This window comes from Elephas maximus, chromosome 8 (assembly GCF_024166365.1).
Source record: "Elephas maximus indicus isolate mEleMax1 chromosome 8, mEleMax1 primary haplotype, whole genome shotgun sequence".
Classification (NCBI taxonomy): Eukaryota; Metazoa; Chordata; class Mammalia; order Proboscidea; family Elephantidae; genus Elephas; species Elephas maximus.
Window position 1 is genome coordinate 97,550,292 of NC_064826.1, and position 27,386 is coordinate 97,577,677.

Below are 27,386 nucleotides of genomic sequence, written 5' to 3' on the forward strand. Positions count from 1 at the left end.
CAAGGACTGCCTGGCAGAGACGAACTGCCAGCCCTTTGGTTAGCAGCCATAGCACTTAACCACTATACCACCAGGGTTTCCTGGTGGTAATAATGTAGTAGTAATTAAGAGTGCCCTCCCCTGTCAAAATTTCAAGTGTTTCCTTCTGGAGAGCTCGTTTGTTAGGTTTACACATTTTAATCACTGAGGATTAGACTGCAATAAAGAAACGTTACAGTACACTTGTCTGGTATGTCTTTAAATTGAGTACTCTGTTTCAGTGTTAAACTGTAATGAAAATGAAACTGTTTTGCATATTCTCTTGTTGCAACCTCCAATTTCCTGTGAAATTTTCTTTCAAGACTGGGTTTAGTAAAAATAATGTATATGATCTATTTTTTTCTTATAGTTGAAAATGGTGAACATTGTGATTTTACAATTCTAAGAAATATGTTGATAAGGTAAGTATGCACAGTGATGAAAATAGCGTAATTTTTTCCCTGAATAAAGTTAGAGTTGGAGTGATTTACTTTTCATCTTCTATAAATTTTTTGTTACTGTTAGTTGCTCCTGAGTTGACTCTGACTCATGGCAGCCTTATGTATAACAGAACAAAATGTTGCCTAGTCCTGCACCATCTTCATGATCGTTGGTATGTTTGAGTCCATTTTTGTGACTGTTGTGTCAGTCCATCTCATTGTATCCATTGTTGAGACTATTGTATCAATCCGTGTGTTCATTCTATATATTTAGTTAAATCGGCATCTTTATTTAGCACTGAAGTAAGCAGGCATGAAGACAACTTAAATTTGCTCTCCAAGGTTTTAAAGTAGTCCGTGAAAATACAAAATAAGCTGTGTGGCCAGGGGTATGTAGGAAAATGAGTTTCTTTACTTTATCATTATACTATACCAAAATGAGTATGGAAAGTGGAAAAAGAAGGTTGTTATTCTTGCTTAATGTGAAAAGCTTGAAAAACTGCAGAAGGGAAGGCTTGTTTTTGAACCAAAAGCTAGATTGCATGTTAAAAGGTGCACACAGCCTGGCAGCTGGTGAGTGAAGCATTTTCCTGTATTGGAACGCAGTGAACAAAATGAACCTCAGTATTTTCATGTTAAGAAACAGCCTTCTTTTCTCTACCTCACACCCGTCTCGCACTTCTCCCCTCTCTCATCTTGTTTCTCCAGGCACCTACCATATATACAACTAATGGCCATCTTAACTTGAGGTCTGTTCATTTCAGGTGAGGGGAAGAATTTAAGAGAGTCAAACTGCTGTCTCACTAAATATACTACGGATGAGAGTGAATTTGAATTGTGAGGTCGAGGAGATTGGCATGTAATTGGTCTTTATTCAGAAGAGCTCACAACAAAGTGTTTTTATATTGAGTGATGATAGGGTTGATTCAGCAGTTGGAGTTGCCAGGCCTCACACAGTAGGAGAACAGAAAAGTATATACGAGGGGGGTCATCTTGGTTTTGCGAATGTAACGCTTCATAGGTTCTATTACAAACTGTTACCTTACTCTGCCATTCTTAAGGTGTGACCTCAAGAGGACTAATAATGTCATTTCTTATGACGATGTATGTGTGGGGAACGCTTAATAAATATTAAACAGTTACCATTGTCTTCTTCTGATTTTATTATTTTCCTCAATTTTAAATCTCTTTTGGTACTTGCCCAGTGTTTGACACATAGTACTCTATAATAACTTTCTTGTATATTTTTAAAATACATAATCAGTAATTGCTTACCAAAACACTGTAGAAGGGAAGGCTAGTTACTGAACAAGAAGCTAGACTTTGAATGTTTGAAGGTGCACAGCCTGGCCAAGTTGGTAAGTGGAGCACACTAGTATAAAACATTACAGAGCAAACTGACCATGCCAGCAGGGAGCTTAGTATAGCAAAGCAGCAAGACCCTCATGCATGTATGAAAATAATAAAAAAAAACCTAAAGGTGTTGTCTCAGTTATCTAGTGCTGATATAACAGGAATACCACACGTGACTGGCTTTAAGAAACAAACATTTTCTCACAGTTTAGGAGCCTAAAAGTCCAGATTCAGGGCGCCAGCTCTAGGGGAAAGCTTTCTCTCACTGTTGGCTCTGGAGGAAGTTCCTTCTCTCTTTTGAGCTTCTGCTCCTGGGTGGTCTTCATGTGGCTTGGTGTCTCTCTTCCCTTATCTCTGCTTCTCTCGTTCTTCTACTTGTTTAATTTCTTTTATATCTCAAGAGATTGATTAAGATAAGACACACCTTACAGTAATCCTATCATTAACATAACAAAGACAACCCATTCCCAAATGGGGTTATAACCACAGGCATAGAAGTTAGGATTTGCAGCACATATTTTCGTGGGACACAATTCAATCCATAATATTTTACCTTTGGCCTCCTGAAATTCATGTATTTGACATGCAAAACACATTCACCCCATCACATCATCCCAAAAGTCTTAAATCAACTCCAAGTCCAAAACCTCATTTTCTGAATCATCTTAATTATAGGTGAGACTTTAGGCATATTTCATCCTGGGGCAAAATTCTTCATCTATAAAACTGTGAAATCTAGAATACAAGTTGTGTACTTCCAAAGTACAGTGGTAGAACAGGCACAAGGTAGACATTTCCATTACAAATGGGAGAAAATGGAAGAAGAGTTGGGATAACAGGCACCAAGCAAGTACAAAACTCAGCAGAACAATTTACATTAGCTCTCATGACTTGAAAATAATTCTTCTTTGAATCCCTCTGGGCAACGTCCTAGCCCTCCGCAGTCATCTGGGTGTTGGCCATGCCCCCTGGATTCTGGCTTCAGGTCTGCCTTCCAGGCCCCCTGGGACAGCTACTTTTTGAGCAGCCCTATTCTCCTAGTCCATCTGAGTGATGACCACACCCCCTCGGCCCAGCAGGGCCTGTTCTTCTGCCCTTTGGGCATGGCAACCCTGCTCCTTCAGCTTTGGGCAGTGGCCCCATCCCCTGGCACACCTTAACGGCAACTCACAGTATAGAACCGGGTTGCTGAAGATCCAACTATGACACCTAGGATGCTATGGCCCCAGTCTTTGATACCTATGAGACCATGGCCCCACCCTTTGAAAACAAGAAGGCCCTGCTACTACTCCTTCCAGCAGCTTTGCCGATCTCCAAGCTGCTTCATGGATGGTTCTTTTCCTTTTTTGGAGGACAGCAGATGTAGTTCCTTTGGCCAGTTTCCTGCCTGTAGAGTTCCAGGAGGCAGACAATGTTCTGTCTCTGTCCCCTTTAGCCTGTCTAAGCTGATGGATTTTCTGCTGTGGTCGTTAGTTAGATCCATCAGTAACAGGCTTAATCTCTTTAACAGAAGTTTGTGTAGCCACGTCCTTGGTGAAAATTCTGGGACACGTATCCTTAGCTTGTACATAAGAATTTTCCAAATCTTTAAGTTTTGTTTTCATTTTACTCAGTTCATTTTTAAGTCCATCCCTTTCCTCTTAATTTTACCATAAGCAACAAGGAGAAACCACGTGCCCCTTTAAGATCTGGCTTAGAAATCTTGTCAGCCAAATATCCAAGCTCATTCCCTACAAGTTCTACCTCCACCAAATATTTGAACATAATTCAAGCAAGTTCTTTGCCACTGCATGAAAAAGATCGCACTTCCTCCATTGTCCAGTCACGTTTGTCATTTTCTTGTCAAGTCTCACCAGAGGTACATTTAACATGCACAGTTCTAGCAACGTTCTGTTTTTGGTGCTGTGTGTATTCTCTAAGACAATAAGAGACTTTCTCTATAGGTCTCCACACTTCCTTCTGAGCCCTCACAAGAATTAACTTTGATATCCATAATTCTACCAGCAGTCACTTCAAGGTAATCTAGGCTTTTTCTATTCCAAACCTGTTGCTGTCGAGTCGATTCTGACTCATAGCAACCCTGTAGGACAGAGTGGAACTGCCCCATACAGTTTGCAAGGAGCATCTGGTAGATTTGAACTGCTGACCTTTTGGTTAGCAGCCGTAGCTCTTTACCACCACACCACCAGAGTTTTCCTTTTACTATTAGGCACCTTAAAACTTTTCCAGCCTCTACCCATTACCCAATTACAAAACTGCTTCTACATTTTAGGTGTCTGTTAGAGTAGCATCCCACTCTTCTAGTACCAAATTTTGTTATCTAGTACTGCTATAGCAGAAATACTGCATGTGAGTGGCTTTAAGAAACATTTATTTTCTACAGTTTAGGAGGCTAGAAGTCCAAATTCAGGGTGCCAGCTCTAGGGCAAAGCTTTCTCTGTCAGCTCTCGAGGAAGTTCCTAGTCTCTTTTGAGAGACTAGGCAGTCTTCTGCTCCTAGGCAGTCTTCATGTGGCTTGGCATAGCTCATCCCTATCTCTGCTTCTTTCATGCTTGTTCAGTCTCTTATATCTCAGAAGAGATTGACTCAAGACACACCCTACACTAATCCTGTCTCATTAAAGACAACCCATTGCCAAATGGGTTTATAACCACAGGCATAGAAGTTAGTATTTACAGCACATATTTTGGGGGGACACAATTCAGTTCCTAACAGGTATGTAATACATAACCAGATACGTGCCGATGTGATACAGGTAACTACACTAAAGGAATTCACAGTAGGGGGGTTATTATAGAGTTGGCCAAATAGGGAAAAATTCATGGAAATAGTTGTTGTAATTTGAATTAGGATAAATGCAATCCTTGAATGATGTTCATTTGTGAGATTGGAATTGAGTCATTTCTGTTAATGACTAAGATGAGAACATTGGATTCAGCTCCCTGAGGTGTAAGCATGTTTGGGTAATTTTACTTTATGAAAATGCATTTATTTGTTAAATTAACTGTAGCACATTTGTTTCTCTATTTTTTTTCCTAAAGCATAAATGTTCATTTATCCTAGATGGTGTTACTTTTTTGCTTATCATAATTTTTCATTTAAAATTTTTATATTTAAAGAAGCAAACTATCTTTAAAAAGAAAAATATTATACTTTTGAGATGAAAAGCATAGAGACAAATTATTGTTTATCCTTTTAAATTTGGAGAAGAAATGAGAAAATATGTATTTACTATAACTTATCTTTAAGGAACAAGCACCTAAGGTATATTTAATAAATAGTTGGAGGAAGGCGGGATCAGTATAAAGGTGCCAGATAAACCTCAAGTATTCAGCCTTTTTTGCAGGTGAAAGTTAGGGACAGTGGTTGCTTCTAAGAAAGCCTCAAGGTCAAAGAAGTATCATGTAGCCGATTAAGGGAACTGGCTGCTAATAGGCAAATCTGGGAAAATGGTGGAAAGGGATAAAAACTTGATAGAAGTACTTCCAGGGTGTAGGCATGGGAGCTGCAGAAATCAAACAGGGAAGGAAAAGAAGAGTGTTACGACCCGAGCAGTGGGAAATGGAAAGAAGTATAAATTCTTGAAATTGTAGAGAAATCTATTACTAATTATCACATTTTTTAAGGGTAAAGGAGTAGGTTGAATCTTAAAAGGATAAAGTAAGGTATATTTAAATGAAAATATAGATTTTGTATCCTCAAAAAATCAGAACTAGGAATCATAAAGATTATTTTAGTGAAAGAGAAAATCTTCCATTATCGAAAATGTTAAGATGTCAACAAAAGTAGCTTAATACTTAATGAGTACGTTTGCCTTATTGTTACTCAACACATCTTGTATTTCTGCTACTAAGCACTCTTTCCCAGGTCGTTTAATGACTTTTTAATGATACAGTAATGTCATATGATACAATAATGGAAATTTCAAAAATATTGCTTTATATGGGCATGGGTTTTTGTTTTTTACTTAGAGAAACTATTAACTGCAATTTATTACAAAAAATCAACAGTGTTTGTCATATCTCAGCCTGTTTTTAGTTACCAACTTTTTTTTTAAAGGCCTATTATTTTTTCTCTGTAGTAAGAGTACAAAATATAATGATATGTTCCTTATGACAAGGAGCTTACAATATAATTGAGGAGATAATATGTCACCTATATATGTGTGTGTGTGTATATATATATATATACTGGTACAAAAAAGAATGAGTGACAGCCAAGGAGAAGATCGTCATGGATTGGGAGGGCTTGGCTTCAAGGCAGGGAAGAGGACTCCCAAAGTTAGGCTCTTAAAATTGGAGAGGCAGTAACAAATTAGCAAGAGCCATTCAGTCTCAACCAAGGGGATGTGCTTGGCATAGGGATCTGCCCAACATGACTGAAGGGAGAATGGGAGAGCTTTAGATGTAACTGTTCGGCACTCAGAAGACTGTTGTGGCCATAAGAGTGTGAGTTCCTCAACAGATAAGTATAAAGGGAGATAAGCCTTGAAGAACACAGACTTAAGACCAGGGAGAATAAGCCATCAGAACTGCATGGAATCGCCAGATGATAGGAGATGAATTCGAGTAACACAGTATTACACTCTGTTCACAAAGGGACAGAGGACTTCAAGAAGCTGGATTGTGAAGTAATGGTAAATGTTTTCAGGAGATCTGGAAGAATGAAAAGAGAATACACCTTTATATTTGTCTGCTGGAAGGGAGTTTTGTTAAAATGGTGGAAGTGAAAGATGAAAGATGGCAGCTGCATGAAGTTAAAATTGGAATGGATGATGAGAAATGAGAGAATTGAATGATATAAACTACTGTTTTTTTTATAGTATATCATTAAGGAATAATGAAGTCATATTCTTGATAGTTTATCTCATGTGTATCTGATATAAATGCTAACTGTGAGCAAAAATTTAACCAAAATACCACATTCGCTGGACAGTCTGAATAAAAAGAAATTTACTCTTAATTAAAATTTCCCAGTTTGCCTCTAACTTGATCTATGATCTAAAGTGTTGCTAAGTGTTTCCTTTGTAAAAAATCAGACATTACTATTGCTAAAAGAACAGCAATTTCTTATAGATTATATTAGCTTCAGTAGTACCTCTGTCCCTTCTTGAATAAAATCAGATATATACTATTAAAAATACTGTTCTGTGGAAAGGTCATTCTTTAGTAACCTCATTGTGGGATTTTTGGCTCTTGAAATCTCATTTGAAGCCTAAATTTCCATTGGTTTAAAGTTAGCGCATTTTATCTTGCTCTGCTTTGAGTGGAAATGAAAACAGATAAGTACCATCTTCCTTAGGAGTTTTCTTCTGTTGTTATAAGCCAGAAAATTTTGTTCTTTTAATAGAAATAAATTCATGGTATTTATTTATAACAGAACACACATGCAGGACTTGAAAGATGTCACTAATAATGTACACTATGAGAACTACAGAAGCAGAAAACTGGCAGCTGTGACTTACAATGGAGTTGATAACAACAAGAATAAAGGGCAGCTTACAAAGTAAGTATTTTTTCCTCCAGAAAAGGTATTATTATGTGGTAAATAATTTTGTTAAATTCCATTTTTATCAGATTCCTCCTGGCTACTCAGAAAACTTGGCTAATGTTGCTTGTGTACAACAGCAGAAATTTTTATTGTTGAGCTTTGTTTTGGTAGTTTTATATTTTACTGTTTGTTTGAAGAAGTTGTTTTATGGTCCTGTTCCAAAGTGAAAGAACCACACATTCTCTTCTAGTCATTTGCCATCATCTTTGTAATCTGTACACCACACATTTAATAGATCCTGAATTAGAAGTAAAACAGCTCCTTCAGCATCGCAACTCGAAGGAGTTTTTTTAAAGGACAGGAATGAAGTTAATACTGAGATCTCTTAACTAGTTTATCTAGTTAAGATACTTTTTTTCCTGTAATTTCATTCTCTTTAAGGAGCTAAACTTAGAGCTGTTTTTCTATGTCCTTTTTTTTTTTTTTTTTAAATAAACCATTTTGATAACAGAGTTTTTACTAAAAAATTATATAGGAATAAGGGACAGGACCAAACAAGGGAAGTATTTTGTTGAGTGTAGTCCTTGTCTATTCCTATTGTATATTTCCAGGGAGTAAGCTGGAGTTTAGGTTTCTTCTGTTGGTTTTTAGAGTGGTGTCACTACCAAGGGGTAGCTCTGCCCTACCAAGCTTGTATCTCAAGCTGTGAAGGCTTCACAATCGGGCATGGAAAAGAGATGAGTCAGAAAGCTGTGTGAATTAGATGGTAGGGTTCTTGGTAACCGTGTGTATGTGCCCTATTTTTTCTTTATTTGTGATTGTTGAAGATCCTAAGTATTAGGCAAACCACTTTAACAATGCACATCGGTAGCTAGGTGTTACCTGCTATTAGAGATAGAATCCTCAAGGATCATCTATATAAATACTGAAAAAGACAAGCTCTCAAAGGAGCAGGCTGTATTTAATAAGTTTTAAAGATACTGGTCAACATTTCTTATAATGCACTATAAAAATGCCCCCTTTTTCTTGTTTAGTTATGTCTTCCCAATGGCCCTAAATTCCAGGAGAAAGCACACAAATCATTATACTCACTGCCAAAGTTGCAAACAATTCTTTTTTAAAACTGACCTTAAATTTAGCTTTCTGTTTAATTTCCTAATGATATCTGGATATAGACCCTAACCTCCTCACCCTTTGAATTTCTTCTTAGTCAATTATAATGCTTTTTTGAGGGACTTTATTGATGCAGTCTTAGGTTTTCTGTTTTCAAGGATCACTTGGGGGTGCTTGTCACAAAGCCAGGTTCGTTGGCAAGAGATTCTGATACAGTAGATACGGGATGGGCCTGGAGGCTTGTATTTTTAATTTGCACCCTAGGTGGTTCTGATAGAGGTGATCAGTAGTGCATACATTGCAAAATACTGACTTAGAGGAGTTTTCTACAGCTCTTTTGGAAAGTAATATGGTTAACATGTCAGCCATTTTAAAAATATTTAAAACAAAAAAGATCCTATTTGAGATAAGGTTCAGTGCATGAGAAACAGGCCAGACTTTACCGTTTCTTTTTAACAATATATTGAACAGCTTTAATATTTAGCTCAAAAACAAGAACCCACTACAGTAAATATTGTTCATGACAATCCTAATCCATTTGAAATGCATATTAATTTTTTAACTGTTTAAAAGAAAAATATACACAATTAAAGTTACTGATAATTTTATAGTATGTTAACGGCAAATACATTAACATTGCATAGTTTTCATTAAATGCATTTAATGTTTGATTCTTTAAAAACATTTGTTCATGTCCTAGACACAGAGAATTTTCTTTGTTTGCATATTTCAAATACAAGGTTTTTAAGTAGTGCTATTAGAATATTGGAGTTCTACTCTGTCCTATAGGGTTGCTGTGAGTCGGAATCGACTAGATGGCACTGGGTTTGGTTTTTTTATTAGAATATTACTGCTATTGAATGGCAAGGTAACTCAGAGAAAAATAGTAAGTCTCACACTATTGTTAAAAATTCTTCTGTGTATACAAAATGTTACTGTTTGGATTACTTGAATTAAACTATAACCAAGGTAAAAACAGAAAAAGTAGAATTCTATTGGAAATGTATCTCTTAATGAGATGAATCATGGTCAAACCTTGCCTATGCAGATAATAAAAAAGGAAAGTTTCTACTTCTAAAAAGCAGGTTGACCCAGTAGCTGTCGTTTTGTTAATAGAAAGTAGAAAAGTAAACATTTTTGAAGATTACACCAATTAGGAAATGGCTATAATTGGAATATTTGATACGGTTTAATAAATTAGATTTTTACTACTTGTTGAATAATACACACCAAATCTGAGATAAGTCACTTGGAATTTTTGTTCATTGGCTTTATTTAATGTGTCTTGAAAATATTAACAATCTCAGATAATATTCCAACTGAATTAAAAAAAAATCAGTGTCAACAACTTATGGTGCTTTAGCTGATAAAGCGTACTTTTCTTTACAGCTAAGGACACATACATGAATAACTGAAAAGAATAAATATATGACGAAAATCAGTGTGGGTTTAGACTTTCTTACTGATGTTCTCTTTATGTTACTGTCTTTGGACTCGCCTCCAGAGCAGTGCATCCTTTGATAAAGGTGGAGGGGTAACAAAAATTGCCAGTACTCTCAGCTAACAGACATATGAGGAAATGCTCACAGTCATTAGCCAAATCAAATGCAAATCAAAACTACAATGAGATACTGTCTCACCCCAGCAAGGCTGGCACTAATCCAGAAAACACAAAATAATAAGTGTTGAAGAAGTTGTGGAGAGACTGGAACACTTATGCACTGCTGGCAGGAATGTAAAATGGCATAACCACTTTGGAAAGTGATTTGGTGCTTCCTTAAAAAGCTAGAAGTGGAAGTATCATACGATCCAGCAATCCCACTCCTTGGAATATATCCTAGAGAAATAAAAGCCATCACACGAACAGACATATGCACACCCATGTTCATCGCAACGTTGTTCACAATAGCAAAAAGATGGAAACTGCCTAGGTGGCCATCAACAGACGAATGGATAAGCAAGTTATTGTACATACACACAATGGAATATTACACAACGATAAAGAACAATGATGAATCCTCAAAACATCTCACAACATGGATGAATCTGGAGGACATTATGCTGAGTGAAATTAGTCGCAAAACGACAAATACTGTATGAGACCACTATTATAAGAACTCAAGAAAAGGTTTAAAACCAGAAGAAAGCATTCTTTGATGGTTACGAGGGTGGGGAGTGGGGGAAGGGGAATTCGCTAACTAGATAGTCGACAAGGATCATCTTCAGTGAAGGAAAGAACAGTACACGATACAGGAGAAGTCAGCACAACCAGACCAAAACAAAAGCTAAGAAGTTCCCTGAACACATCCAAATACTTTGAGGGATAGGGTACCTGGGGTTGGGGCCTGGGGACCATAGTTTCAGGGGATATCTAGGTCAGTTGGCATAACTAGAGTTTTATTAAAATTTTCTGCATCCCACTTTTGTGAGTGGTGTCTGGGGTCCTAAAAGCTTGCAGGCAGTCATCCAAAATGTATCAATTTATCCCAACCCGCCTGGAGCAATGGAGAATGAAGAACACCAAAGAAGTAAGGAGAATATTAGCCCAAGAGACTAAAGGTCCACGTAAACCAGAGACTCCACCAGCCTGAGACCAGAAAAACTAGATGGCGCCCGGCTACCCCTAACAACTGCCCTGACAGGGAATAAAACAGAGTCCTGGACAGAGCAGGAGAAAAGTGTGGAACAAAACTCAAATTCAGTAAAAAGACTAGACTTAATGGTCTGACAGAGACTGAAGGAACCGCCGAAACTATGGCCCCTGGACGCTCTGTTAACCCAGAACTAAAACCATTCTCAAAGCCCACTGTTAAGACAAAGATGAGACAGGACTATGAAACTAAAAATAATACACATGAGGAGTGTGCTTCTTAATTCAAGCAGATATACCAAACCAAATGGGCGGTTTCTATCCGGAGGCAGGATGAGAAGGCAGGAACTAGTTGGATGGACACAGGGAACTGGGGTGGAAAGGGGCAGTGTGCTGTGATGTTGTGGGGATTACAACTAACGTCACAAAACAGTATGTGTATAAATTTTTGTATGAGAAATTGAGCTGTAAACTTTCACTTAAAGCACAATAAAAAAAAAATTACCAATTCTCCAACCACATTACTGTATGTTTGAACTCAGAGCATCTCAAACGTGTCCCCAAATACCAGGCTTGTAAACATCTAACGCCACACCTCGCCCTTAACAAAAACCCATTTAACGCTGGAGATAAAGATACTCCACAGGTTTATGCTATGATGCTTTCAAGTAATCATTGAAGGAGACTTCTCTTTTGTCACCTGCAAGTTTTCATATCTAGGGAAAGTGTCACTTAGGTAAGGGGGGATGAGAGGGAGGGATAAGTCTGTCTTTTTTTTAAGTAAGAGAATGGCTATCTGTAACTTTGATGTTTTAAGGCATACCACTTTAGGCCAGAGTTTGTATGGAAGTTGATTATCTGGAAATTGATTCTTTTGGAACTACCCGTGCGCAGGTCACTCTTTAAATGCTTCGTATATATGTAGACCCCAGTTTGAAGACCACTAAACTATAGACAGTCTTTGGTGATTTATCATTTTTTTAATTACTGCTTATGATCTCCAAGGAAGCCCTGGTGGCATAGTGGTTAAGAGCTACAGCTGCTAACCAAAAGGTTGGCAATTCGAATCCATCAAGTGCTCCTTGGAAACCCTATGGGGCAGTTCTTCTCTGTCCTGTAGGGTTGCTATGAGTCGAGATCAACTCAATGGCAATGGGTTTGGGTTTTTTACGGCCCTTTTAAATTAGTATACGTATTTCAGAAGCAGTGGATTTTTTTTTTGTCTTTAATGGTCTCTAACTAGGCTATCTGCAAACCATTTGGGAAAGAATCTTATTGATAATAAGATAATTTATTCACCTACCAATGGCTAATAGAGCTGTTTTTTCATTATGTGATGTTTTATATATATATATATATACACACACACCCACACAGAGACACAGACACCTATTCAGAATTTATAGTTAAATTAGCCCTTGTGTGGCAGTGTACACTTTGGCTTTAGAATATAAGCTAAAAATTTTTAGTGTTAAACATTGAATAGTAAAAGCAGATTAATTTATCTTTTATAAGATAGTTTTGGGTAGACTATAGAGTCTACTGAACCATGGATTAAAAATAAAAACATTTGGTTTGCATGTCTAAAAATGAACCTTTCATGAAATGTTACTGGTTCTAGAATATATTTTGGAAACACTTGAAACAAGATTTTGTTTATGTGGTTTAAATCTGAAAAATAGGCAAGCTTATGTCATTGTCAGATGCTAATTTGTCTCAAGGCCAGAGTGTGGAGAAGTGGGTACTGTTCTCAGCAGCTATTCAGGTATCACCTGTGTTTGGCTAAGTATCAGTTCATCTGTTTTAAGTATTTCTTAAATCCTCAGGGAGCGTGTGTCTTGCCGACTCCTGTATGGAGTGTGGAGGGTGGTCGGGAGCAACATAAAGGGAGGCCATGTCCTAGATCAAAGAAGATTCAATAAGAGGCTTTAAAGGGAAGGGGAGAAGAGGTGGTTGTATCTAGATTGTTGATCTCTTAAAGAAAGTACTGAGGCAGATAGGACTATCCTTTTTTTTGTTAAATCTGCTTCTTACAGTTTTATCTGCTTCCTCTTCCATGGGTCTTACCTGTACCCTTTACAGAAAAGTCACATTTTATTGGTGACTCTTTTCTGAACTGTTATTGGTCTTTGGGTGTCAATTGATATTCTGTCATACCAATTATGACCATGTCTTGCTCTGAGTTTGGGACAGATCCTTTCAATTACCTCTTGCCCATGTGCTAGTTAATTTATTTTCCTGTTAACTGTAGTCTTCTCCATTCTGTATTCTTGGGAGAACTTTCTTTATGGGTAACTTAAGTTGCTATAAAGGAGCCCTGATGGTACAGTGGTTAAAGTGCTTGGCTGCTAACAGAAAGATTAACAGTTTGAACTCCACAGCAGAAAGATGTGGCAGTCTGCTTCCGCAAAGAGCACAGCCTTGGAAACCCTATGGTGCAGCTCTCCTCTGTCTTGTAGGGCTGCTATGAGTTGGAACTAACTCAAGGTAATGGAGTCTAAATGATTAGAAACGCAGGTTTTCAAAGGCTGATCCTCAGAACTCCTTTGATAAATGACTGACTTCTCACTAAAGAGAAATAAGGCTAATTTTGTAAAATTTCAAAAGATAAAAAAAATTAAATTTATTCAGTTATGATTTTTTACTCTTTGTTCAAAAGCCCTTTCATAAAAATATAGTGATAGTAGCTGGGGTTTGTTTTATGTTTGGTTTTAATGCTGTCACTTGGCAAAATAAAGCACTGGCAACTCTGTTTTCTCCCATACTTTTAGGAAATTTTTATCGGTCTTTGAAATTTGTTTAAATGAAATTACTTTGAAAAATTTTTTATGGAAATTGCTATATGTCTGTATACATGGTGACTTACCAAACCACTGGAGCAAAAGTATGTAAAAATACTTGTTTAATTTGTTCTTCAGGAAAGACCACACAATTTCAATAAAATACGGTTGTCTTCAATTTTTTTTTTTTTTTTTTTTCCATTACACTGCAAATGTGGGTCATGTAATATGGCCACAGTAGAACCTTACTAGGTCACATGAAATGGTGAGTCATGTGATAGCTTGGATGGTGTCTAAGTTATATCTTTGGGGATTTATTCCAATTATGTTACAGGCTTTTTTTCTTTTATTAGGCCTTTTAATTTCTTTGGCTGGATTGCTCTTAATTTCCCAGACACATTTATAAGCTTTTAGGATCTAAGTGTGCAGTGAAGAGTTTTACTGTTAAAAAGCAGGCAGACATGATATAAATTAAATGGTTTTTCCAGGCATCTAATAAAAAAGCTTTACTTGGAAGAAAAATAACACTAAATGTGATGACAAGTAAAAAATGGTCATTTTACCTGTGTTTTCTACATTGCATGCACAATTTTACTCTGTAGTTTTTTAACTTTCCCCTTAATAAAGGCAACTAGAAGTATTCTGCTAATTCAAAATTGAGAGATCTAAAAAGTCATGTTAATTGGTGAGAGGCTTCAAAAATGCATGTTAGATATGTGTGAACATTTTCTTTTAATACTTTGAATGTCAGTTGATTTGTTCAGGAGTCAAGTAATTTTTACAAGACCGTTGCCACCAGGGCAGTAGTATTTTCTTGATAATCTAAGATGATCAAATACACACATTCAACTATTCAAGACTATTAATTCAAAAGCAGTTAGATTACTTCTTTTTTACAGGCCTAAAAGTTTGAGGGGAGGGAAAATCGAAAATCCAGCAAAAGCTTTGGACGCTCTCACTGGAAAAATGTACACACAGAGCATACATTTGAGAGTAGTCTCAGGCATTCCCAGACTCTCTGCCTGAGGCCCCTATATTAAAAGCACCTGACATAAATATGAGGAATATATTATTAAGGATGATTTCATCAGCTTCTAACCAAATAATGACATTTACACTTGAAAATTTGCTGTTTCAATTGACTTCACTTTTTGAATTCAAGTTCTTACTCTAAGCTAACATGTCTGGTTTTGTGTTTCAAGTTTAGATCTTCTGATTAATTGCTATATTGGTCAAACATGCAGATTTGTCTGTAGAAGTAAGTTTTCTTTTGGTGAGGAAACATTCTTGAGTTAAGTAACATTTTATTTCAATTTACACTAATTACAAAAACAGATTATCTTGATCACACTAGTATATCACATCTTTGTCCTTATTTGCTAAGAAAAATTTCTCATAACATATTGATAGCCAGTTTCCGCCTCTTCACTTTTGCTGGATAGTTTTCAGCTAAACTGTCTTTTCGTCCTCCTTGATAGGGAAGAAGGCGGCTGTGATTGCCGGGTACAGGTCGACTAATAAGGAAAGAAGCCACCACAATCAGAATATGTCAAATAGAGTTAAAGTTACTAGCCTTTGAAGTTATGGGTAAAATCCAAGGCCTGGTTTTTGTTTTTAAGCCATGAGTTAATTTTTTCCTTATTTTAAAATTGCTTTATTGAGATTAAAATTTACTCACTTAAGGTATATAATTCAATGGTCACAGCCCGTTTTTGTAGAAGCAAAATAAACATGCTTTATCAATAAATCCAGAGAAGGGCTTGCTTCTTTTAAAATACTCCCAGTGTGTGGAATAGTTTTCAAAGACTCTCAAAGCCACAGAGCTCATTTTTCTTTTTACTCGGGGACTATAGTAGGGTACTTATACTTTGACATTCATTTGTGTCTACAAGTATACTAGCCTTAAAATAGAGTTCAACTGTAAATACTTCTTGACATGAAAATTTTGAACACATTGTGTCAGGATTTGAGCCTGTGGACCTTTACTGTCAATGGAGTGAACTATTTTTTATTTAACTCTGCTTCTGTTTATTTTCTGATATTTTAAAAATGAATAGCTATCAAAACATTTATTTGCTTCTGATTATCTTTAATGTGATGGTGTTGTTTTTTAATCACTTAACATCTTTATAACTTAAGACAATGAAATAAAGTGGAATGAATTTGCAAGGCATTTAAGTTAGCATACCAAACCTAAGTCAAACTCATTGCCATTGAGTTGATTCCACTCATAGCAGCCCTATAGGGCAGAGTAGAACTGCCCCATAGTATTTTTAAGGCTGTAATCTTCACAGGAGCAGACTGCCGTATCTTTTGCCCTTGGAACGGTGAGTGGGTTCGAGCCGCTGATCTTTCAGTTAGCAGCCAAGCACTTTTAATCACTGCGCCACCAGCGCTCCTTAAAGTTATCATAAGGGGCCTGAAAATATTCTTTATATGTAAGTGAAAAATGCTCTAGATATTGACTGGTAGTTCCAGCATATCAATTTCTAAAATAAGTTTGAATTATTATTAAATTGTGGTATAAATAGTTGTCTTAGAAGAAGAGATTGTAGTACTTGGAATTTTAGAAGAACTAAAAATATTCTGTATGTATTAACTTCATGAACTAAATTGTTTTTTCCTCCAAATTAAATATTATTTAAACAAAGTATGAAATTAAGTAATTTTCTTCTAATTTTTCATTTCAACTGTATTTTGGGAATGTTTCCTTTCAGTTTTCCTTTTACTGTTTCTTTTGTATGTCATTTTAACATGCCTTGGGTTTATAGAAACATCCTACTAACAGTTGCCTTTGTTATTTACGTCTTTTTTTCATAGCTATGTATTCCCTAGCTATCCAAGTTCAGGTACGAAACCTCATGGAAGTTCTAGATTATAAGTATATTTAGAAATTTTAAAGTTTCAAAAATTTTAGCCCATTTATACATAAACTTAAAATCTGTATTCTGTGTCATTTAAGAGGGTGTCAGAGCTGGTAATATTTTGAAACTTGCTTTGAAAAAAGAGAATTTATGAGTGGGATGTAGCGTATTACTCTGAAAATCTGAAACAGATTTTCAGATTTTTCATTTTCAGACGTTTAATGATTGCCTTTACTAAACATGACAGGAGCCCTCTGGCACAAATGGAAGAAGAAAGAAGGGAGCATGTAGCCAAGATGAAGAAGATGGAGATGGAGATGGAGCAGGTGTTTGAAATGAAGGTCAAAGAAAAAGTTCAAAAATTGAAGGACTCTGAAGCAGAGGTAATCAGTCTAACATTTCTCTCTCTTGGATTTCCCTGCCGTATTAGACACAGCGTTCCTTTTTTAAATAATAAATATTATCTTGAATAAAATTCATAGATAATACTACCTTTTATACATTATTTTAAAGAAATGTAGTACTCTAATGTAGTAGAATGGCGAAATAAAAGCAAGGGCTATGTTTTTAATACAATAGTATATACTTCAATATGTAAGTGCTTGGGCATAAGATACTAGATAGGAAGATGTAAGAAAGTAGTCAGAATACTTATAATAATATGAGTCATAGTTATAATGAGCAAGTTTGAGTTACGAGAAGTAAAATTAAAGCCATTCCATATACAAGGTATAAGAAAACTAAAAAGCAGAGTTTTGGATGTATATGAAAATAAAAACTAGTCTTAGAATAAATGATAATAAACCCAGACTTATTTATATATAGTGCCAAAATAATTCCCAGTGTTACATTAGGCAGCGTAGTCATAAAGCATCCTAGCAAACATATCTACTGTCTTGAAACCCCTCTGCAGATAGTTCCTTCAACAGGTGATGAGAAAGTTTTTTCTACATAGGTTTGTTTTCACTGTTCTAGAAATTATTTTTAAATATGTGGTATGACAATATATGAAATATTCTTAAAACAACCTTGAAGGATAAAATCCAGTGAAATCCCTATGTTTTATGTGGTTTTACTAAAGAAATAATAATTTGTATCTAAATATATTAAAAGGAGTCAGATCTATTCTGTTAAATCCAGACAGTTGACCTCATTTGTTCTGTAATTACTGCATAATACACTGAAACTAAATGTGTGACTAAGAGTACTCTAATCCATTGACTAGACAGAATGCATGGAGTAACGTATTCAGTAATTTTGAGGAAATGTTTTTATTCTGTGTCAAATTTCTCCTAAATTACTGAGCCTTTCTTGTAATTTTTTGTAAAAACTTCTCACTGTTGTTATATTTGTCATGGGTCTAATCCAACAGGCATATGGAATTTACTCTTTTTTATTTTTCAGACTTTTATTGTATCTATCCATTTGAGTCTCTATCCCTTGACTAATAACTAATCTAGAAAATTCATGTCAGAAGATAATGGTTAAAAACAACGACCAATCAAGAGTCAGCTGCATTCGGTATCTCCACATTTAGATTCCATTGAAAATCTAGAAGTACTTTAACTTATTTTGCTGTAAACATATGTTAGGGTCTGCTCCTAAAGAGTAAATATTATAAACAATAATTGTGAAACTGTAGCCAAAGAACCTTTCAAAGTGTAATGATTACTGAGAATGGTGAAAACAGAGTTTTGAGTAAGTAACTCATTGAAGGATGGACTCAGCGTTCAAAGAACCTATGAAATGATCTGGGCCAAGATCCCCCTAATACTCTAAGCTTTATCTTACTAAACATGCCCATTCCAGGTTCCTCTTGCTTAGTAGAACCCTGTCCCTTACCAACATGCTAGGTGTGATGTTTGGAAAGCATTACAGTATTTTAAAAAAAAAAGGCAACCCCCGTTGCCACTGAGTTGATTCCAACTTATAGCAACACTATGGGACAGAGTAGAACTGCCCCTTAGGATTTCCAAGGAGCAGCTGGTGTATTCATACTGGCAGCCTTTTGGTTAGCAGCCGAGTTCTTAACTACTGTGCCACCAGAGCCCCTCACAATATGTAAAGTATTTATGTAGGTTAAGAAACCCATTTAACCTTGCTTAATACAATTTTTTTCTGAAATTCATTTCTGTGGATTTATTTGCTTGGGCCACAGATAGTATCAGGGAGCACGGTGTACCGTGGAGTACCAGCTTGGGAAATGCTTTAATAGCAAACAAGAGCACCAGTAACATAGCTGATAATGTGCTGTAAGTGCTTACGGTGTGTCAGCATGGCACTCAGCATCTCTCATGGATTATGTCAGTTAGTTCACACCATAGCCCTGTGAGGTGGAGCTCCCTTTTATAGATGAGAGGAAGGATAAAATAACTTGGTCAGTGCTGTATAGCTGCTGAGAGCCAGCATTGAACCCCCGTTAGTCTAAGGTTTTAAGTTTGGTCTTACTCACTAGACGAGGCCCACAGTCCTTCATCCACAATTTCAAAATCTAAAAATCTCTGAAAACTGTAAAACCTGACATGAACTAATAGTCTTTGTCTCCCTTAATGTGAATATTTACATATTACTGAAAAGTAATAATGTTTTGATCACAGGTGCTGCCCCAGACAGCCTGGGAGGTGTTTTGTAAACTGTAATACATACTACACCTTTCTGAATAGCATTGCCTTTCTAAAATCTGAAAAATTCTGAACTTCAAAACACATCTGACTCCAAGGGTTTCTTGGTGTGAGGAATTGTGACCTGTACTTTTATTTGTATGTAATTAACAGAAAAATTATGTGTATGTGCATGATTTTAGAGAAGACAGCACCTGTGAGCCGACCCTGGGTGCCCATTGTATCCCTCTCTCTCCTTCCTGGCAGTAACCACTGTTGTGAGTGGTGTGCTTATGGCTCCCTTGGATTTTTTTTTTTAATGTTCCTCTTTATTGATAGTTTCTTAGTAACCTGTTTGCTGCTATCAGAAAGATGGCACCTCAGTTTTTCTGCAGAAAGATTGATTCGTGTCTAAGTGAAATTATTTACGTAATGATCCACTAGACCTAACCCCTTTGGTTCTGCAGTTCCTCTGCAGGAGCGTTGCCCACCTCTCAGCTAGCATCCTTTCCAGCATTGTTTCTCACTGTAGGAAGGACCACCTGCATTAGGACCACTGGGTTTGTTGAAAATATAGATTACTAGATTTAAAACCCAGAAATTCTGATTCAGGATGTGTGGGATGAGGCTCAGTAGTCTATTTTTTTAACAGCCCTCCCAGGTGATTTGTATGAAGACTCAACCTTTGAGAACGACTGCTTTACAAGAATCAGCGGACGTAGTGATCTCAGAGCTCTTATGTTCTTAATTACCTGCTTGTTTCCCACCCTGTCTCAGCTTTCTGAACATGGAATTAGGAGACATAGGTTCAAGTCCTGGTTTTGACACTTAACTTGCTAGTTATCTTGGGCAAGTCACTTAAACTCTGCAACTGTTTCCTCATCCGTACAGTGGGAACAGTGAAGTCTTCCCTGCCCCTCCTCCAACATGCTTGTGAGTAAAAAAAAAAAGGAGAGATAATATATCTCCATTTTAAAGTGCTACACAACTCAAGTTTGTTACACTTTTTTTTTTTCTGTTTCCCAAGATTATTCTCTTGGGTCACTGGCTTTTTGGGAGGCAGGTAATATGTAGAAGGAATCCTAGACGGTGCTTTCCAGGTGATATTCTTAATTTATAACACTAGGACTTAAAGTTTATGCTTTTTAACATTAGGATACCTATCCTGCCTGGATGAAACACACTTCTGTTCCTGTTTTTTTTTTAAGGTTTTATTTTATGTATTATGCTATTTCCTTTCGTGATTTAGCTCCAGCGACGTCATGAGCAAATGAAAAAGAATTTGGAAGCACAGCACAAAGAATTAGAAGAAAAACGTCGTCAGTTTGAGGATGAGAAAGCAAACTGGGAAGCTCAACAGCGTATATTAGAACAACAGAACTCTTCGAGGTAACTAATACCAGATTCCTAAGAAATTCATTCGTTAATTTTTTAAAGAATTGTTTTCCTATTTACTGTTAAAAAAAAAAACACATTTACAATAACAATTTTAAAAACCATCAATCACCCATTATCATACATCCCAAACAATTATTTTTATGGATGAATCTTTTCATGTGGATGGATGCAATTTGTGTACTTTAACTATTTTTTCACTATAAACATTTTTCATGACTAGTTACTAACTTCTTAATTATAATTTAGCTTCATAGCATTGTCTCAGTTGACTTAACCATAATTGATTTATTGTTCTCTACCTCCAATTGTTAGACATAATGGTTGTTTTCAGTTTGGGGCAAACATAGAGAACACTACTACAAGATCTTTTATACATTTGGGGTGTGTTTTAATTGTGTTATTTCCTTAGGATACCTTTAAAATAAAATTTTATATATCTAATTTCTACTGTAGCTTTGCCAGTTACTCCCTCTTAATTTATACAAAACTCAATATTTGTGTTTTGGATTTTTTTCTTCCTTATTCAAAAAAAAAAAAATCAAACCCCTTGCCGTCGAGTCAGTTTTGACTCATTCCAAAACCAAACCCACTGCCGTCGAGTCAATTCCGACTCATAGGGACCCTATAGGACAGAGTAGAACTGCCCCATAGAGTTTCCAAGGAGCGCCTGGCAGATTTGAACTGCCAGCCTCTTGGTTAGCAGCTATAGCACTTAACCAGGGTTTCCTTGGACTCTTTAGTCCCATTTAAAACTGAAAAGTTACATCACTCTAAGAATTCTGTAGTTTACCTTTATTGCTAAACCTTTTCAAGATTAAGCAGTTGTTCTATAATACTACTATTAACTTTTTCCCCAAAGAAGAGGAAAATATATTTGTAAAAGCAAATGTGTTTCAGGATACAGGCGACAGTAGGAGAAACAGGTACCCTATTTGGTGTCAGTTGATCTATTTCAGTTTGCACTGTTGTTCCACGTGAGAAGAATTGTCCTTGTATATTAAAAATGAGATTTTGCTATATTTTTTACTGCTTATCCTGAAGTTTTGGCAAGTATTTTATTGTCTAAGAAAATACTTACTATAGACAAGTATTATCCTCGTCAGTCACTTCTAAATCTTGTAATTTTTAAAATGAAAAAATATGGTGTTTTAAACTCCAGCACAGTTGGGTTAGCTATTCATATGTTATCTGTAATATTTTATAACATGGTCACTCGTCTTGTTTTTCTTTAATCATTTAGAACTTTGGAAAAGAACAAGAAGAAAGGGAAGATCTTTTAAACCCTCTATTGACCACCAGTTACGTATTAGTTGCCAATATGCCAGCTTGGACATCAGTGTTTGTTGGATCCGTTTGACCAATTTGCACCAGTTTTATCCATAATGATGGATTTAACAGCATGACAAAAATTATTATTTTTTTGTTGTTGTTCTTGATGGAGATTAAGATGCCTTGAATTGTCTAGGGTTATTGTGTACTTAGTGACAGCTCTAAGTACCTTTCCTACTTTTTTTTTTTTTTATTAAACAGATGTTTCAATTTAATGCAAGAGAACATTTCACTGTTGTACAATCATGTTCTGGTGGTTTGATTGTTTACAGGATATTCCAGAATAAAAGGACTCCGGGAGGTTCTCACTGAGGAGAAATTGCCATAATATGATGCAAACTATGCTTCTCTCTGATAATTATAATACAGAAGTCCCATTCAGTGCAACGTATACAATAATGTAATTTAGTCTAACACAGTTGACCCTATTTTTGACACTTCCATTGTTTAAAAATACACATGGAAAAAAAAACCTATATGCTTACAATGCACCTAGAGCTTTTTTATAACAACCATTTTTTGTTTGTTTGTTTTGGATTCTTTAAATATATATTATTCTCATTTAGTACCCTCTTTAGCCAGAATCTCATTACTGCTTCATTTTTGTAATAACGTTTAATTTAGATATTTTCCATATATTGGCCCTGCTAAAATAGGATATAGCATCTTTCATATGGTAGGAACCGACAAGGAAACTTCCTTTAACTCCCTTTTTACACTCTATGGTAAGTAGCAGGGGGGGAAATGCATTTATAGATCCTTTCTAGGCAAAATTGTGAAGCTAACGACCAACCTGTTTCTACCTATGTGCAGTCTCTTTATTTTACTAGAAATGGGAATCATGGCCTCTTAAAGAGAAAAAAAGTCACCGTTCTGCATTTAGCTGTATCCATATATTGCATTTCTGTATTTTTTGTTTGTATTGTAAAAATTCACATAATAAACAATGTTGTGATGTAATAGACTGTGAGGTCTTAAATATTCTACAGTTGATACACAAGTAGTGTAATATGCTTGGGAAGACACTTTTCAACTAGAATTTGCCTCCCCCACTTTACCATTTCTGTTGCCTCCCTCACATTATCACTCCTGTCTTTTGTGTGTTTTCATTTAGAATATGAACTCGTTTTCTAGTTTAAGAGATTAGTATCTCTCAGCTCATTAATACCTCTCACTAATATGTCTAATTCCTTGAGAAAATTCCCGACCCATTTAAATGAGGTATATTCTAAGATCCCTGGAAACGGAAATTTTTAAATGGGAAGAGGATAGTCTAATTTCTTTTCACTAGGCTCAAGTGATGGAGTTTTTAACATAATAATGCAGCTCAGTTTTATCACCTTAAAAAGTTTCACAGCGTTTCTTTACTTTTTTTTAAGTTAGTGAGGGAATCAGAGGGACGTAATGAGAATTCCAGTTAGCCAATATTTTTGTTTACTTAACAGCATGAAGGATTTAAATTGATATAAAAATGTATTAGGAAGATTATTCACATTATAGAATCTTGACTTCACTTAGGAATTTACCCTAGGGCACTATTTTTTTTTTCCTTATATTTATTTTTATTGAGGCAGAACTCAAAGTGCACCAATGAATTTTTACCCATGTTTATACTCCGCCCAGACAGAACATTCCTAACATCCCAGAAGGATGTTCTGTGCCCTCTCCCAGTCAACACACCCTTCCCGAAAGATAACCACTCTACTGGCGACTCTCACTACAGATTAGTTTTGTCTGTTCTTGAACTGCATACAAATGGCATCATACGGTATATACTCTCTTGAATTAAGGCTTTTTTAAGTAGATCTATGGGGCTTTAAAAACATGGTTTAGAAGTCATCACTAGTTAAAAATTGTCTTGGAAAAGTTTTGTTGGGTGTAAATTGCCTTCTGCCTTTGGAGAATAGCATGGTACTAATGTTTTTTAAGATGGATTGCAGTGGAACTATGTATTTACTAAGGTAGAACTGTACTGTAAATGCCCCATGCAAAGTAGAACTAAGTTTTTTACCTTACACCTACCCAGAAGTATGACAGTTATTCCAGTACCAGGATCAGGTGCTCAGGAATAACAGGAAGTAATTATACAGGTTTTTGTGTTAAGAGAGATTGGGTTAAGACCACTAGCCAAAAAGGTTTAGTTTCAGATTGTTAAGAACAGCCTACTGAATTTGGAGGATGCAGAGCAAAAAAGCTCATAGACTGCCTAACTGGTGAAGCTCTTTTTTTTTTTTTTAATTTTAGTGTATATAAATAATACTGTATTTTTGGTGAAAGCGTACACAGCCAAACAGTTTCCCACTCAACAACTTCTACACAGATTGTTCAGTGACATTGGTTACATTTTTTTTCCTATCGTTGCATAGGGTTTATTTTTACAAAAGTAATCTACCGTGGCTGACATGATCAGCACTCCATCCATATTTCCTGGGATCTCGGTATCTTTTTTTTTTAATTTTGTTGTTGAGAATATATACAGCAAAACATACACCAATTCAACCATTTCTGCATGTGCAGTTCAGCAACATCGATTATATTCTTCCAGTTGTGCAGCCATTCTCACCCTCTTAGTTGTCACTCCTCCTATAACATAAACTCATTACACCCTAAGGTTTCTGTGTAATCTTTCGAGTTGCTATTGTTACTTTGGTCCTATATAGATAGTTCTTAAAAGAGCATCATGCTCAAGGCAGACATGTTTTACTAGTTAAAGTATTGTTTGGTTTTAAGAAGACTTCAAGGGGATATTTTTGGTTTAAGGTGTAAAGATTATCTCATGGCAATAGTTTTAAGGTTTCATCCAGTCCCATGGCTGCAGAAAGTCTGGAGTCCATGAGAATCTGAAATCCTGGTCTGCATTTTGCCCTTTTTGATCAGGATCCCTCTATAGACTCTTTGATCAAAATATTCAGAGATGGTAGCCAGGCACCATCCAGTTTTTCTGGTCTCATGTCAAAGGGGAGGTAGTTATTCATGGAGGCAATGAACCCCATGTTCCACATCCTCCTTCTATTCCTGACTCCTCTCTCTGTTGCTCCAGGTGAATAGAGACCAATCACTGTGCCTTGGATGGCCACTTGCAAGCTTTTAAGACCCCAGCCCCTACGCAGTGAACAAGCAGGTAGAAAAGAAGCACTAAACATGTTATTAGGTCAGTTAACTGGGATGTCTCATGAAACCGTGACCCTAAACCTCCAAACCAGAGGCCAAATCCCATGAGGTTTTTGATTGGACATAAGTGCCTCAGCACTCTTTTTGTGGTTGGTGTTGTAAATTTGTCTGTCACACAGCTTTTTGCCAGTTCAACCTTTTACAGGTGTACAGGTTACTGACAGCATGTGCAATAATCAGCTACAAAACCCTACCCTTAATGCCTTTTTTCCATCATTGTTAACCACTGCTTCCCTTCACTCCCACCCCTGGTAACCACTAATAAATTTTGGTCTCTATACATTTGCCGTTTCTTGTCTTTTTATATGAGTGAGTTCATACAATATTTGCCCTTTTGTGAGTGACTTATTTCACTCAGCATAGTGTCTTCAAGCTCCATCCATATTGTAGCATGTATCAAGACTTTGTTTCTTCTATAGCTAGAGTTGTATTCCATTGTATGAACCACAGTTTGTTGATCCATTCGTTATCTGTTGATGGGCATTTAGGTTGTTTCCACCTTTTGGCTTTTGTGAAGAGTGCTGCAGTGAATATTGGTAGGCAAGTCTCTGAGTCTCTGCTTCTCAAGTCTTTTGGTGGGTATATAGGAGTGGAATTGCTGGATCATACAGTTGTTCTATTTTTAGTTTTTTTAGGAACTGCCACACTGTTTTCCACAACAGCTGTACCATTTCACATTCCCACCAGCAATGGTTAAGGGTTCCAGTTTCTCCTACATCCCTGCCAACATTTGTTATTTTCTGGGTTTTTTTTTTTTTTAATCTTAGCCATCCTACCAAAAAACCTGTTGCTGTCGATTCCAACTCATGGTGACCCTGTAGGACAGAATAGAACTGCCCTGTAGGGTTTCCAAGGAGTGGCTGGTGAATTCAAACTGCCGACCTTTTGGTTAGCAGCTGAGCTCCTAACCACTGCACCACAGCGCCTCAGTCCTAGTGGGAGTGAAATGGTATCTCATTGTGGTTTTGATTTTCATCTCTCTGATGGTTAATAACATTGAGCATCTTTTCATGTTGGTCATTAGAATGTCGTCTTTGATGGAATGTTTATTCAAGTGCTTTGTCCATTTTATGACTGGATTGTCTTTTTGTTGTTGTGAAGGTTTTATATATATATTTTGATTATTAGATTCTTGTCAAATGTATGGTTTCCAAAGATACTCTCTCAGTTGGTAGCTTGTCTTCACTTTTTTGCTAAAGTCTTTTGATGACCAAAAGTTTTTAATTTTTCTGAGGTCCCTTTTGTTTCTTTTGTCCTTTGCTGTTTGCGCTTTTGTTAGTATATTAAATAATCCATTGTTAAAAACTGGGCCCAACAGCATTGTTCCTGCATTTTCTTCTAAGAATTTTATGGTTTTAGTTTGCACATTTAGGTCCTTTATCCATTTTGAATTTGTGTTTTCTGTAACTGGTGATGTTCCTAATTAAAACAACTGCCTCTGGAAATTTGCTCTCATACTGAACCATTTCAAAATTCTGTACATTGTGATAAGTTTATAGGTCACTTTTATTCTGCCGCTGGAATGACTTTCACAAGTTTTTGTCCACGTGTGCTCCAGGCTGTACATAAATCTAATACAGGACCTATAAACTATAGTCTCTTTAGTCTTTGACTCTAGGCCTTTTAAGCCTATTGAGGGCTACTTTGGCTGTGGATTTTTGACAATTGCTGTATGATAATTCATAAAGTGTGTGACATTCAGGAACACTAAAGAAAGGCCAGCATCTAAAAAGCAAACGGGTCTCAATGCCCTGTCTCCATTGTAAGGAGCATCACATAAGTGAAGCAACTCATGAACCACAATCTTTCTGCTAACTAAATAGGGTTGACCAAGTAAGCACTAGTCACATGTAGTGGAATTTTACTGCCACCTAGTGGAATGGGGTCTGATTCCTTACCAGATTTACAATTAATGAATAATGAAGAATTAGACATGTGGCATATTTCCGTGTGCCCTAGATTGTAACCTTGAAAACAGGAGATACACACTCATGGTGTCATTATCCTCTCTGTGTCCTGGTCCACTGCACTTTTTATTCCTATTGCCCTCTTGGAGAAACTCTGATCCAGGGGTGTGGAAGTCAGGGTATAGTGAAAAAAAAATCAAACCCATTGCTATCAGGTCAATTCCAACTTATAGCAACCCTATAGAACAGAGTAGAACTGTCCCGTTCCAAGGAGCAGGATTCAAACTGCCAACCTTTTGGTTAGCAGCCTGAGCTCTTAATCACTGCACCACC

At 36.4% G+C, this 27,386-nt stretch overlaps 1 protein-coding gene across 1 annotated transcript in view; it reads left to right on the plus strand.

Moving 5' to 3' along the window:
- Positions 1 to 22,800, plus strand: part of SEPTIN7 (septin 7) — a 72,111-nt gene extending 49,311 nt beyond the window's left edge. The window contains exons 9-13 of the mRNA XM_049893284.1: positions 389 to 440; positions 7,191 to 7,316; positions 16,896 to 17,031; positions 20,498 to 20,637; positions 21,887 to 22,800. Of these exons, the coding sequence (XP_049749241.1) occupies positions 389 to 440; positions 7,191 to 7,316; positions 16,896 to 17,031; positions 20,498 to 20,637; positions 21,887 to 21,926 (494 nt within the window). The 3' untranslated portion in view covers positions 21,927 to 22,800. The remainder of the gene's footprint in view (positions 1 to 388; positions 441 to 7,190; positions 7,317 to 16,895; positions 17,032 to 20,497; positions 20,638 to 21,886) is intronic.
- Positions 22,801 to 27,386: the final 4,586 nt, after the last annotated feature.